Source organism: Microtus ochrogaster, unplaced genomic scaffold (assembly GCF_000317375.1).
Source record: "Microtus ochrogaster isolate Prairie Vole_2 unplaced genomic scaffold, MicOch1.0 UNK27, whole genome shotgun sequence".
Taxonomy (NCBI): Eukaryota; Metazoa; Chordata; class Mammalia; order Rodentia; family Cricetidae; genus Microtus; species Microtus ochrogaster.
Genome location: NW_004949125.1, coordinates 2,428,706 through 2,443,836, shown reverse-complemented (window position 1 = coordinate 2,443,836; position 15,131 = coordinate 2,428,706). Strand labels below are relative to the sequence as shown.

General features: G+C 49.1%; 1 protein-coding gene across 2 annotated transcripts in view; it reads right to left on the bottom strand.

Annotated features, from left to right (window-relative positions):
- Window positions 1–497: 497 nt before the first annotated feature.
- Wipi2 (WD repeat domain, phosphoinositide interacting 2) overlaps window positions 498–15,131 on the bottom strand; it is a 31,428-nt gene continuing 16,794 nt past the window's right edge. Inside the window, exons 3-12 of one of the 2 annotated variants that reach the window (XM_005367995.3) lie at window positions 12,245–12,414; window positions 9,693–9,789; window positions 8,588–8,685; window positions 8,160–8,252; window positions 6,629–6,699; window positions 4,486–4,593; window positions 3,212–3,376; window positions 2,266–2,373; window positions 1,438–1,595; window positions 498–801 (exon numbers count right to left, since the gene is read on the bottom strand). In XM_005367995.3, coding sequence (XP_005368052.1) covers window positions 689–801; window positions 1,438–1,595; window positions 2,266–2,373; window positions 3,212–3,376; window positions 4,486–4,593; window positions 6,629–6,699; window positions 8,160–8,252; window positions 8,588–8,685; window positions 9,693–9,789; window positions 12,245–12,414 — 1,181 coding nt within the window. In that variant the 3' untranslated portion in view covers window positions 498–688. The other variant, XM_005367998.3, reaches the window with a different exon arrangement.

The window sequence follows — 15,131 nt, the reverse complement described above, 5'->3', positions numbered from 1 at the left end:
AACAACAAACCAAGCCACAGTTAGCGGACGGGGACAGTAGGAGACAGAGCATTTAATGACACAAATGAGATTGCCTTCCTTGGCTCCAGGCTGCCCCGGCACATTGCCAGAAAAGAAGGTGCAGAGCAGAAACTGCCTCTCCCTCAAGATCCCCATGGAGAACAAGACCCCACACAACAGTCCCCCATGGAGAAAGCTAGTTCCAGAATGATTCAATCTGGAAAGAGAATATAAACTGGAGGAAAATGGTCCAGGTGGGGCTGTCTCAGTGGGCGGATGGGCCCTGCCCCTGCAGGATCACTGCACACAGAGCCGTCTTCATTCGGGCCCTGCCATGAGACCTGACTGCTCTGCTTGCTATGGAGTGGCTCTCCTATGCTGGCTTGGCACATCACGCATGCAAAGCAAGGAGACGCCACAGACTTCACCAGTTAATTTTGGCAAAAAAAAAAATTTAAAAAAAAAGTGAGAGAAAATAAAAAGCTAAAATTCATAAGCAGGATTAAAGTCACTGAAGTGAAAACAGTGTATTTTCTCGACAGTATGGATAAACTAGAACTACAATCTCTTCGCTTTAAAATCTCTGCCATCCTCTCCCTCAATTCAGGTCAAAGTTCATAGCAGCAATGCACAAGTCCTCTGCCAGGCCAGTGTCCTCTGCTCCTGGGCCAGAGTTCACAGGTCAGGATCAGTCAGTCCGGAGAATCATGGGAGGATGTTCGCTGTCTTCATCCAGGCGCAGGGCGCTGGCTTCATCCTCCAGGCAAGTGCCCCCCACGGCACCCAGGTCATCTGTGTAGGCTGCAAAGAGATAAGTGTGCCATCCTCACAGAACCTGCCCAGTTACTGATGCTGTCTGTGCACCAACGACGGGCTGCGTCCTGGAGATGGCCTCAGTTATGGCTTTGGCCACACTAAGACCTTTCCAATCCAGTCAGAAAACTTAGGCCTCTAGAATCTCAAGCAGAGCCAAATGACATCACCCACTTCCCAGCATGCACCACAGCACAACACAAGTCCTGTAGAGTAAACAGTGGTAACTGAATGAGTGACCAATGAGCCTTTAGAGGACTCTAGCTGGAGACAACACAGATCATGTGTTACAGCTGAAGGATGCTTCCAACAAGGGAGATAGCACCTCTCTTGCTAGCAAACCCTTAAAGATGGAGAGGGGCGTGCCTGAGTGAGCTCAGGTGTCAATACTAGTGGCCTCTGCCCATGATCCATAAAGGAAATGCTACTTACAGAGGTGGAGGTTGGGTGGGCTCACACACAGACACAGTCACTGGCCACGATGACTGCCTTTTCCCCCAAAATGAAGACTATAAGCTAACTTTCACAAGCCTTGGAAGGAAGCTCTGTCCCACAGCTCAGCGGGAAGAGGCATCTCCGGTGACAACACGGTACACAAGAATGTGGAAGCAGTTGCTCAGTTACCTTCTAAGTTGGTATCCTGCCCTTTACCAAGCCTCGTTGGGGAGGAGGGCACATAGGCACCTTTGGCAGCTGCTGCGCCGTACGTCTGTGTTACTAAGGGGCAGTCGTGAGAGGCAGAGTCTACAATTTCGCTGGTAGTCTCCATACTGCCATCGAGCCTACAGACAGCAAATGAACAGGGTCAGGCTCACGGTTCTAAGCCGAGTATGCTGGCTGCTCAAAAATCTCAGGTTGAGGCAGAAGAATTCCTCAAGTGTGAGGTCAGCCTTGTGTGCAGAGCAGGATTTGTCTCAAACAAGCTGTTCCCAGAGGGCAGATGGATACAGTATGCATAGCACATGCTGGGGCCTGAGGAGCTAGTCAAGGAGGGAGTGCCACAGACGCCTGCTCCCACCTGACAGAACACAACCACCAACACCAAGAATCTGCCCCCTGGGATTTCCGCATAGTGACATTAACACAGGAAGTCTGGTAAAGTCACACACATCTCAATCACCAACTGCAAATTTCCCACTTGCATCCTGAGGTGGGGTGGCAGGCTCCTGTGGGGCCACCTTACTGTAAACCCTGAGCCTCACCCTCAGTAAGGGCCTGGGGCCACCCAATCATCACACACAGACCATCAGTCTCAGGTGTCTTTCCTCCCTGGCCTTTGAGCGGTCCTGTGCCAGCAAGGGAAAGTAGAGGCTCTTAGCACCAGAAAAGTGAATTTCAATGGGGAGATGGTGCTGGCCAATGACACATGCCAGCAGACTGGCCTTAGGGGGATGAAAGCACAGACCTACCGCAGTGCCCGCAGCTGCAGACTGCCATGCAGATCAGCCTCACCTGTGCTGACGCATCAGGGCACATTCGCCACCTTCCTGGGGGTCCAGGTTGTACATGTATAAATAGCCATCTGATGCTCCCACCAGCAACCGTGGGATCTTCTGAATTCTAAAGAAAAGCAGCCCATATTTTAGAAGGAAGACTTTTTTCCCTTTCACAAAAGGCATCTCACTAAACCTACATCTCAGTGGGGCTAGGAAGAAACCCACCAGCGCACTGGATGAAGGCAGTACCTGGGCTCCTCAGAGTGAAGCTGGTAAGGCCAAGGGTGGCCTGGGTGTGAGCACACACTGAATCCCAAAGAGCAGGTGCTGGAGCAGGGTAGCTGTCAGTTTCTCTGGTCACTAAGAGAGGGTATTTTCTCTCTTTCCTGTGTATATACAGGCACTCATCCATACACGCCCATGGGGAAGCCAGACGAGGGTGTGAGATGTCTGCTCTACCACACTGGGCTTTATCCCACTGAACTGGATGTAGGCAGCCAGCAAGTCCCAGTGACCCATTTGTCCCAGCCTATAAGCTTTCAAATATGCGTGTGCTCGTTCTAGCAAAGCACTAAACTGCAGCCTTTTAGCTATTCGAATCGGAAAACATGTCAATTTCCAGAGCTAGAGCTGTGCTGTCACTCATCTTACAGACGAGCGTCCCAACTCCTGGATGCTGCCACTACATAGTGTCTACTTCCTATTGTCTGACTCAGTGTTTCTCATCAACACAAATACCCTGCAAAATGCAAAAGGAAGTTCTGTGGCAAGGATGCCAGAAGACACCAGGTCTCAGGCCTGGAGGTCTTCCCGCTCTAGGCAGTACTCGATGGAACCCAGGCCTGGACAGGTTGGACAGGGTCACACACACCTCTGCAACCTGGCAACAAGCACCGTGGCTCTGCTCCCTGGACCTGATGTGCACGGGCAGAGGGTGTGGCCCAAGCTCAGTCTGTACTCACGTGGTTAATGAGCAGATGTTTTTATGGCCACAGAATGGTAGGCGGACAGTGGCAAAGGCTCTGCCCTGGTTGAACATTTCTGTCACTTGTGAGGGCAGGTAGCTGGTAGATGCCATAAGCACCTTCCCGAAGTAGCCAGTCCAGGTGGTGGGCTCTTCTGGAGGTCTGGAAGGAAGCACCGTCACACAGGGGAGGCTGGAACCTCACTGAGAACGACAGCCCTAGACCCACTGACCAACTCTCCACACTTCACAAAAGATTGTGCATAGCACAAGCACAGAGCATCCCGTTTTCCCCCTGCCAGGTTGCTATGACAGCATACCTCCAGGAGCATGCGCTGGAGCAGCAGCTCCAAAACCAGACTCATTCAAGTTCCCATCATATGTTTCTTTAGCATGTGCACTCGTGAAAGGAAGAGACAAGTTGCTACCACACACTTCTGTTGTAGGAACTTAAAGTTTAAGATGGAAGCACCCACCTCCTTGATGACCTGTGAGCAGGTCAGAGCTGTGACATTCATTCCAGTGGCTGGCTGATCCCAGATGCCCCAGTACAGAGGGTGTGGAGTGGGGACAAACAGCAACTTATGACAACCTTGAAACCCTGTTTCCTGGGATCATACCTTGGCTCCCCAGCACAGAGGTCTCATGATGAAGCTGGGCTTGGTGATGCCGTGCCCACTCTATAGCCATACCACATCTGTACCCAGAAACAGTGCCACAGAGCAGGGTGGCTCTGTGCCATGCTTTCTAGTGAGTGTGCACAGTTTATTTTTAAATTAATTCAAAATCTTATTGTGTGAGTGTGCAAATGCTCGAGTATGCTTGTGGAGCCAGAGGACAATGTCCATGAGTATATTTCTCTCTTCCCACCACCTGGTTCCCAGGGATGAGACTCGGGTTGTCAGGCTTGACAACTTTACCCACTGAGCCACCTTATCAACCCTTAAAAGTAGAGCCCCGCTAGCACAGTGGCAGCATATCCCTGCAACAATACTGAGACCCCGAGTTTAATTCCCAGTGTCTCCCACCCCCAACAAACCATGTTAGAAAAGCTTGCTTTTAGCTGAGCAGTGGTGGCACACACCATTAAATCCCTGGTGGCACACACCATTAATTCCACACTCGGGAGGCAGAGGCAGGTAGATTGCTGAGTTCAAAGCCAGCCTGGTTCTATAGAGTGAGTTACAGAACAATCAGGGCTACACAGAGAAACCCACCTTAAAAAACTGAAGAAAGAAAAAGAGGAAGAAAAAAAATGTCTCTGTAACTCACTTTTCCCTCACGGCCTCAAGTTTGAAGATATGCACAGTTTCGGTGTTGCTGGATGCGGAGAGAAACATGCTGTCCATGCTGAAGGCCAGGGAGCAGATGCTCACACACCTGAGGAACAGGGAGGGTGAGATAGGGCTCAGCTCCACCTGCCAACACAGAACACACTAGCAGCAGCTGGGGGTGAGGGAGCGCAGCTGTGCCTTCTCAGGAACTTTGTGGCCAACTGAGAGAATCTTGTTAGAGGCACTCGGCCCTGCAGAAGTCTTTCTGTTCTTCTTGGCCACCTCTTCAGGAGACAGAGGAACTTGCTTGCGATAAAACCAGTAAGAACAATATTTTTGCTTTCTGAGATGAGTCTCACTGTGTAACCCTGGCTAGCCTGGAACTCAGTATGCAGATCAGTCTGCATACTTCAAGATGGATGTGGTGGCGTACACCCTTAATCCCAGCACTTGGGAGGCAGAAGCAGGTGGATCTCTGAGTTCGAGACCTGCCTGGTCTACAGAGTGAGTTCCAGGACAGCCAGGGCTGTTGGGGATTGCGGACCACCAGACCTGAATTTCTTGTAAAACAACTTGTTTTCCTCTGCTCTGAGCACGAGACCCTGATGGCAGGGGAGTGGGTTCTGATGAGTCTGCAGCTGAAAGATCCAGAGAGCTGGGGCGTGGCCAGAGGCCTATATAAGTTTCCCCTGAGCACAATAAAGTAGACATTCTTGTATCAAGAATAACCCGTGTCCCCATGTCTGTCTGTCTGTGTGCATGTGTTTTAAGTTTCTAGCCCAGTTCCCAGCTCGCGTACCATGCCACAGTGCAGGTGCTACACAGAGAAACCCTGTCTTTTGGGGGGGGGGGGCAGGAAGAGACATTGCAATCATGCAATCATTCCCTCCCCTTTGTCCCCCGCATGTACTCGGATTAGACTACTTCCCTCTGCACCCCCACTTTTGAGGCAGGGCCTTCCTATATAGTTCTAGTGTCCTTGAACTCACAGAGATCCTTCAGTCTCTGCCTACCTGTTACTGGGACAAAAGATGCGAGCCACTACAGTCAGCTAAGAAAAATTCTTCAACAAACATCTTTAATTTATTTTTACTTCAATTCCAAATAGCCAAAACTGTGTGGCTGTATGGAACCAGTTTTAGGTGTGGTGGTTTGAATAGGAATGGCCCTCAAAGATTCATGTGTTTGAATGCTTGACACCTTAGGGATTGGCACAATTAGGGGTGTTACCATGGAGGCAGGCTCTGAGGTATCACATGCTTAAGATATGCCTAGCATGGCAGTTTCCTGCAGCCTGCAGATCAAGATGGAGAACTCTAAGCCCCTTCTCCAGCACCATGTCTGTCGGCACACTGCCATGTTTCCCACCATGACAATAATGGATTAAAGTTCTGAACTGTAAGGCAGCCTCACTTAAATGCTTTCCTTTGTAAGAGTCGCTGTGATCATGGGGTCTCTGCACAGCAACAGACACTGACTAGGACAGCGGATTAGGATGCAGCTGTAGTGGCTGACCGGGTAGGTCAGCCAGCAGTGCTGATGATGTTTTAGAGCATCCCCCCAGCAAGTGCCTCCAAGGTCACTAACATTCCACAACCTAAATACACACATTTCCTCTTAATCCTTCCAGTGTTTCCAATATCCCCATATTGATGGAGTGTATGCAGCAAGTGGCACATTCTGAGCTGTTGCCTGAGTGCTTGCCAATGGGGGAGGGATGCTAGGTCTACCCTAGGAGGACCAGGTCCCATGGCTAGACTCAGGACTCACACAGATGGCATGTGGGGGACAATGAGGGTGCAGAGAGGCTCCTGGCAGACACTGGACTCAGGAGAATCATCTAGGTGTGTATGAAGAAGACAAAGGCACAGTCCCGGAAGGAGACTAGCATCTGGGCTGTGGCTCTTCTGAAGCGCTGCAGACAGAGCCATTACTGTACAGCCCAGGCTGGGGGAGACTGCTACACAGTCCTCCTCTGGTTCAGACAGGCTCACAGATGTGAAGCCAAGCCGCTTTCACTGCAATGCTTTGTCCTGCCCTTCCAAGACCAGTTCAGGAGGGCGCTGTGACTGAGCTGCTTGTCTTCAGAGACTGCAACCCACAGGGACGCTCCATATGCATCCTGGAACCCGTGTACTCACCTCTTCACTCCTCTTCGGAACTCGAACAGCTTTTGTCCCTCTGGAATGGAAAATACCCTGATCACAGTCCCCTGGGTCAGAGAGAGGAAAAGGGGGGAAGAAAACAGAATTTTAGCGGACCAAAAACATAACAAAAAAACGCCCTTCCTGCTTTTTCACACAGCTCCACATGCGAACAAGCCATACTGGCTATTTCCAGGAGCAGCTTGGCTTGGCGGAAGGGGGGTCTGGCCTCCTCTCTGAGCTCCAGGCCTGGGGTAGCACACCCTTGCTGTCACAGACCACATTACATCCTATCCTTGCTCACTACCACGACACTGCTTAGTCAGTCTACCGATCCAGACAAAAGCAGCCTTGAAGCCACTTGGAGTATACTAAAGCACCACGCCTCCACCCATAGCCTTTACTGGAATACTTATGCTAATAATTAAACACACATACTTGGGATTTACATGACTTAAACACACCATTACCTCCAATATACAAGAGACACATCAACGTTTCAATACAGTGATGTTTAAAAATATTACAGCCATTGTAATTGTAAATGTTTTTTGTTGTTGTTGTTTTGTATATGTGGATTTAAGACCGGGTTTCTCTGTTAATAGCCTTGGCTGTCCTGGAACTTGACTGGTAGACCAGGTGGCCTCAGAGATCTACCTGCTTGTGCCTCTGAGTGGGGTTTGTGGCATTGCTGTTTTTGAGACAAGGTCCTACTATGTCTCTGGTTAGCTTGGGACTCACTATGTAGATCAGACTGGCTCTGAATCCAGAGACCTACCTGCTTCTTGAGTCACTACCACGTTCGATGCTTTCCTATTTTATGCCACAAACAAGCATTTGCTTTTTTTTTTTTAATTTGGTGATGTGTGTGTACTTTTGTGGGTACATGCAGCATGGTGCACATGAGCCAGATGACAGCCTCAGGAGTCAGTTCTCTCCTATCATGCTTCAGGAATTGAACTCAGGTCCTATGTCAGCCTTCTCTACGTATGTACGTGCACCTGTGCATTTATGAACATGTTCATAAACACCAACATACATACTTGTGGAAACATTTCACTGGCCCCTGCAGTATGTCAAACAGTGGCACACTGATACAGTTTCAAGGTCCCCAGCCAGTGGCACTAATGTGTGGCGGTGGAAGCTTCAAGAGATGAGGCCGAGAGCAAGTTCATCTAATCTGTTAGCATGCCCTTAAAGGGAACATGGGGTGCCAGTCCCCCCTCTCTTCTCCCAGCTACCGTATGAGCAGCTTTTTTGGCCATGGGACAGGTTCAAAGTGACCGAGCTTACCGAACACTAACTAATCCATTTATTTGTCTTCCATAGAGGTTGCTTCCCTTGCCCCATTCTCGCAGGGTGGAAGGCTAACATTGTGGATAATTTACACTGTGGTACACTGTGGTATGCATCACAGTGGGCTCTTTGTGCTTTTCTGTGCATTGGGGAATAGAAAAACCTGCTTGGAACTTGGACCACGTGACCAGAATGAGCAAGGTTTGTGGAGACTGTGGAACCAGAGCCATACCTTCTCAGAAGCAGTGGCAAGCTTGGTCCCACTTGCGTCAAAAGCCAGGGCTGCTAAGGGACTGTCATGAGCCGGGATCATGTTTGCAGCTCTCTGTAAAAGGGAAATCAAGAAAACATGACTATTATACAAGAGCCTTGTCCCGAGGCTCCACTGGGTCATCAGGTGGGAGCGGCTGTAAGAACACCATTCCTAGCATCAACCTGAGTAGCGGCAGCCCCATGTCAGGCAGGCTGTGGAAACACTGCTCAGACTGCAACGAGCACGCCTTGGAGCTCAGCACTGAGCGCTGATGAGACACAGGCAGCATAGCCAGATCCGCTCTGCCACCTAAGGAGAGCACCAGGGAAAGCCATGCTGCTGGGCCAAGGGTGCACTGCATGTCTTCCCAACAAAACACATCCATCAGAGCCTCACAAGGACCTCACCAAGTTAATGGTGTCGAAGACCTGCACCTCCCCGATGGTCGCACTCCCTGGGTACGCCAAGTAGCAATTGTCGTTGTTTATTGACAGTGCACACAAGCCTGTGGAAACACATGACAACTGAGTCTAGGATACTGTTTAGTGTCAGAGTGGAGTTCATAATTCTGAAAATAAAATAAAATAAAAAGTAGCAGCTAAACCTTGTCTGTACACTCACAAGTTCTGCGTCCCAGGCCACACTGCCTGCCAGCGTCACTCAGAGATGAAATGACTTTGGTTAGGGATGACCAGCAGGCTGGGTTAATACAGATCCGATGACCACTGGGCTCACACATTCACAAGAGAGCCCCACTGGGATGGAGGCTCAGTAGGACTGGACCAGGGGGAAGGCTGTTCAGTTCACACCTACCACATTTTATACTTGCCTCATGTGTGCGGACCAGAGAGGAAACTCCCACCCACGGCCATCTTTAATACATTTGTTTATTGAGTGTGCATGCATGTGTGCCAAGGTGTGTGAGTCAGAGCACAACTTAAAAGAGTGTTCTCTCCTTCCACCATGTGTGTTCTAGGAGTGGCACTCAGGTCCTCAGACTTAGCAGTAAGTGCCCATTTACTTGCTGAGCCAACCCACTGGCCTACAGTTATCTTTAAAAGGCTCCCCCAAAACAAGGACCTTCCTTTTTTAAAAAAATAAATTATAGGGGGCTAGAGATATGGCTCTGAGTTTAAGAGTACTGATCGCTTTCTCAGAGGATCCAGGTTCAATTCCTAGTACTCACAGGGCAGCTCGCAGCTGTGACTCCAGTTCCAGGGAACCCGATAACCTCACCCAGACATACATGCGGTCAAAACACCAATACATATAAAATTAAAAAAAATTCTACTTGTTTATTTTTAGTTTGTTTGTATGTGCGTGCATGTGGCTGGTGATATGCATGCTACAGTGCAGGTGAGGTGGAAGGTCAGAGGGCAAGCTGCAGGAGTTGGTTTTCTCCTCCCATTTCATGGATTCTAGGAATCAAACTGACGTGGTCAGGCCTGGCGACAAGTGCCTTTACCTGTCGAGCCATCTCACCAGTTCAGGATCTCCTGAGCAATGGCTTACCTGCAGGGTTTGGGGGTGTCTCTCGGATGGTATGAAGTACCTTCATGTCCCGGATGTTGTGTATATAGAGTGACTCCTCCAGACACACAATGAGCCTCTAGAAACAGTGAAAACAAAGACCACCAAGCATGAAGGAGGACTGGGGCAGCATGTGCCGAGTTCCAACTGAGCTGACTCCTGGATCAAGATACTCTCCACTCCTAGGACACGATGTAGGCTGCGTACTGAGCTCAAGTGTGTGCCGATCAGGTTATAGGCCCATTCTCATCAGCTCCCATAACTACATATGACAAGAGTACTGAGGATTCTGACAAGGTGACTTAATTCAGTACTATGTGCTTGGGTGATGGGGGAGATCTGTAAAGGCAAACTGCTCAGAAATCTAGGGTGAGTGTTACAGACTATTCCTGTCCACGGTGTGCAAATGTATTATTGAGACTGCTATAATAAAGAACTGAACAGAAAAGAGGAGGACTTCCGGGCAGACAGAACTCTGGGAGAAGAAAGGCGGAATCGCAAGACAGAGAGGAAACAGCATGTGTACAGGGTAAAGGTAACTACATAAAGAATGTAGATTAAAAGATATGGGTTAATTTAAGTTATAAGAGCTAGTCAGAAACAAGCCTAAGCTATCGACTGAGCTTTCATAATTAATAAGAAATCTCTGTGTTTTGATTTGGGAGCTGGCTGGCAGTTGACAGGACAGATAAAAAACTCACAACAGGTGAGGGGTGAGGAGATAATAGCACTTACTGTGTGAGTGTGAGGGACAGCCGTTCGGACCCCCTAGGGCCCACATAACACCTGGATGCGGCAGTGCCATTATGGCAAGTTGGAAGGTGGAAACGGGAATTCCCTGGAAGATCATTAGCAGCCTGGTGTATACAGAGGCAAGCAAGACACCCTGCCTCAAATAAGGTAGAAGGCAAGTGTACAGACACACACACACAAACCTAACAGCAACATGGTGAGCCCAGCCAAGTGCACAGGCCCATCATCTACCTACTGCAGAGACTGAGGCAGGAGCATGGCAAGTTTGAGGCCCCATTACAAAATAAGTAAAAAGGGGCTGGAGATGTAGCTTAGCAGTAAAAGTACTTGCCTCTCTTGTGTGAGGTCCACCCTGAGTAGCACAAAAAACAAAAACAACAACAACAAAAACCTACAAACTCCCAAAACCTATGAATGAGGTATGGGTAAAATACAGCTAAGAGCACGGGGATTATGAAAAGTATAAAACGTTACTGTGTGCACAGACTGATTATTTTGTTGTAAACTCTTAGCTCTTTTGTATGTGCATGTATGCATGTGTACTAGTTCCTGAGGAGGTGGAAAAAGGGTGTGAGATCCCCCTGGAGCTAGAGTTACAGGTGGCTGTGAGCCACGTGATGTGGGTGGTGGGACTGAACTCAGTCCTGATTTTAAAGACAGGACACTGGAGCTCCTAGATGCTACTGCTGGGACGGATTTCTGTGAGGGGCTTGGGACACACTTCACATCAGCTATATTGGAGGATGAATCTGCTATGCTTTAAACTTGAAAAGTATTATATCCCATAACTTCCCAGCTGAACTAACTGATGGATGGAGCCAACTCCCAGTTCAATCAGGCAACCAGGACACACATGTCTGGTTAACTGCTTTAAAAACAACGCAGCCTCTGGAATCTGACTGCTGCTGCACACAGAAAACGCTGGAGGCTCTTCTGCAGTGGCTACTGTGTGCAAACTGTGGCCAAGACTCTCAGGAAACACACGCAGCAAATGTTCCACACAAGGGGCTTGTTCTGTTGGTTTGGGGAAAAATATACATCACAGAAGGAAAAGATGGAAGAGACTCTTTAAAAGTATCATTTATAAAAGCAAAAGAAGGCACTGCATAAAAAGCTGATGCTATCCCTGGACCCGCATCCAGGGAGACAGTAACCGACAATAAGACTAGTGTCCTGAGGACAAATGGAGTGGGCTGGGGCAAAGCAGTGTCATGCTTAGGACTACTGGATCGAAGATGCTGAGAATGGAGCTAATGGTCTGCCTGAGCAAGTGTGTTCTGGAGTTGGAGGCAGAGGCAGATGGATCATTGTGAATTCAGGGCCAGTCTGGTCTACATAGCAAGTTACAGGACAGCCAGGGCTACATAGACACCCTACCTCAAAAACCCAAAGAAAAGACATTCAAGAACCTAGAAATGATAATGGTGCAGAGTCAAAAGCCCAACAGAGTGAGACATGGGAGGAACACGCCTCCGCCCCCTACAACGCTAGGGTTAGAGGTACCCATGGCCAGCCTGAGTTTTTATGCTGAGGATTCAGGCTCAGGTCATTGTACTTATGCAGCAAGACCTCTCTGAGACATTTTCCCAGTCCTACTCGTATTTTGAGATAGGCTCTCATACTCCTGATCTTCCTGCCTCTATCTCTCAGAGTGCTCAGATTACAGGTGTACAGATTACACTTGAGCCGGTTTTACGCTGTGCTTGGGATGGTACCTAGGACTTGGGGTATGGTAGGTTCTCTACCAACTGAGCTGCTTACTAGTACGAGGTGCCACGCACCTGCCTGTTCAGCTTCACAGCCAGTATCGTGTTGGAGTAGCTGTAGTTGCATATTTCAGTTCCCTTCTTAAAGTGGCAAACTTTCAGTTTCCTGGGAGCTTTGAGGCTGACGATGGCTACCAAGCTGCTTGAAAACAATCTCTCCACGATGCACACATCTTCTGTGTCAGCTGGAATCAAAGAAGAACACATACAGGGACAATACATCTCCCAGTCAACCACCCGTCCACCCACAGACACAGGTGCATGTACTTCTAACAGGGACATGACACTGAATGCTGAAAGGGATACATGGGCCCCCATGTTCCCAAGACTCACAGGACAGCAGGGGGGATGGAAAGTCTCATCATCTAGAGCCATGGCTGCTGGCACTATAAATACAGCTCACACCCTATGTGCAAACTCAGATGCCAAAGCAGAATCATGAAAGCGTGTCTTTAAATACCCTCTGCTGCTGGCAGGACTTCAAAACACACTCATTACTTTTATTTGTTGGTTTATTTATATATTGCGGGTGTGCATGTCTGCTGTGACAAGTGTGGAGAGGTCAGAGGAAAATTTGTGGATGCCTGTTCTCCTGGGGTTCCAACCTAGGTTGTCAAGCTTGACAGCAAATGTCTTTATACACTGAGCCATCTCACTGGCCCACCCTTACTCAAACAGGGCCAAGAAACATGACGCTGCAAAGGGGGCGCAGGCTAACCACTGAACCACAGCTTGCAGACACAAGGGGAAAGAACTGTGCTGTTGCTACATTCAGTGAGTTAAATTGATAAATGTAGCTGTTTGCAATTATTTAAGTTAAGGAGCATTTGTGTGTCTAGGTAAGCACATGGTTTCATCATGTCTGCCTGACCGGAAAGGCAATATGCATTATTAACACACTGAACGTAAGCTAGAACTGGACACACCCATTTTTGCGAAAAGTGTGAGAACCAATGGAATATGAGTAAAATCAAAGCATGATCCTAAGCTCTTTACAGTTCAGTCATGGGCACTTTTACCCAGATGATACAAATCATATTTGCTTCTTTTCCAAAGCAGCAAGCTTTCATTTCAAGGATCAAAACACAGTGGCAGCCATCACTGCAGAACAAGCCAGAGGGATGGAACCAGGAGGTGTGTACTATGCTGCAGAAGATTCGCAGAGCGGCATCCTGCCCAGATGTGCCTGGCAACAAAGGGCACAGGTGACACTGCCGGCTCTTAGAGGAGGCAGAGATTTTATACATGACAAGCACCCAGAACACAGCCAACCAAGTTGGGCAGAGAGACCTGAGATCCAGAATATCAGTATCTGTGGCACAAAGCAAGGATCCTCCTTCAAGAAACCCCATGGCATCTACCACGATAAACTTTCTAGGCAGGAAGAGCATCACGAGTGTGTAGCTCAGGGGATACCAAGCATGCACAAAGCCTGGGTAGATTTTCAGCAACACAAACTGGGCAAGGTGTATACACCTGTAATCACATCACTTGGAACGTGGAAAAGTGATCGGTTCACAGCTGCCAGGTGTGGTAACACACACCTCTCGTCCTAGCACTTAAGATGCAGAGAGGCAGGTGGATTTCTTGTGACATATGTAAACATCCTGGTTTACATAGAGTTCTAGGCTAGCCAAAGTCACATAGTGAGAGACCCAATCTTAAAAAAGGCTAGAGCTGGAGAGGTGGCTCAGCAGTGAAGAGTTTCTGTAGAGGGCCTGAGTTCAGGTCCCAGCACCCACATCTGACTTGCAACTGGCCTGGAACTCTACCTCCAGGGGATCTGATGTCCTCCTCTGACTTGAGGGTACCTGCACTCCTGTGCATACAAACACATCCTTAATTCAAGCACGAGAACCTCTCCCCAATGGCACCCATGAACAAAGCAGGGCATGGTGGTGTACCGGGGAAGCAGAGACATGAGGACCCCTGCAGCTCAATGGCTAGCTAGCCCAAAGAGTGTTAACAGTGTCAAGCTGGACTCAACATACCAGCCCTCCGACACACACACACACACACACACACACACACACACACACACACACACACACACACACACACACAGCTGTAGTGGCACTAGAAGCGAGAGGATCCCTGTAAATTTGAGGGCATACTGGTATACATAGTAAGTTCAATTGGCTCTTGCTGTCAGCGGTGATGAGGACTGGCTTCTTCAATAGCCTCGAAGACGCAGAAAGGACTAGATTAGAGTTTTGGGAACTGTCACAGGAGCCCCTATGTGCTAACCCAAGCTGGCACTTCAGCAGACACAGGTCAAAGACCCAGGATCCTGGTACTTAATAATGCCAGGAGCAATAAAATCCAATAAGACTAAATTAAAACTGTGAGAAACTCCACCCCCTTCTCAGTGAGAAGGAGGGAGGATCCCAGCCAGGTCCAGAGGCCAGTAGGAGATCAGGTCATCTGGGGGACAGCCTGGTGTTCCCTGCTGTGAGCACCAAACTCTCTCTAGAGCAAGGGTCATTACTGGCTTTGAGGGCAGGGCAGAGTTGGAAGGTTTCCTAAGTGCAAGTGTAGCTTGCTAAAGCAGAGCCAGCAGCGGGCACAAGAAGGATCTGGGACATCACAGCCACAAGTTCAAACCCAGTCAACTGGAGGAAAATTGCACCAGTGCTACAGAGGCAGACAAAACAACTACTGTTCAGGCTGGGTGCGGGGCTCACACCTACAGTTGGCACCAGGAGGCCGAGGCAGAGGACTGTTGCAAGTCTGAAGCCAGTCATCATTACACAGTGAAACTCCGTTTAAAAGAGTAAAAAACAGTCGGGCGGTGGTGGCGCACGCCTTTAATCCCAGCTCTCGGGAGGCAGAGGCAGGCGGATCTCTGGGAGTTCGAGGCCAGTCTGGTCTACAGATAGCTAGTTCCAGGACAGGCACCAAA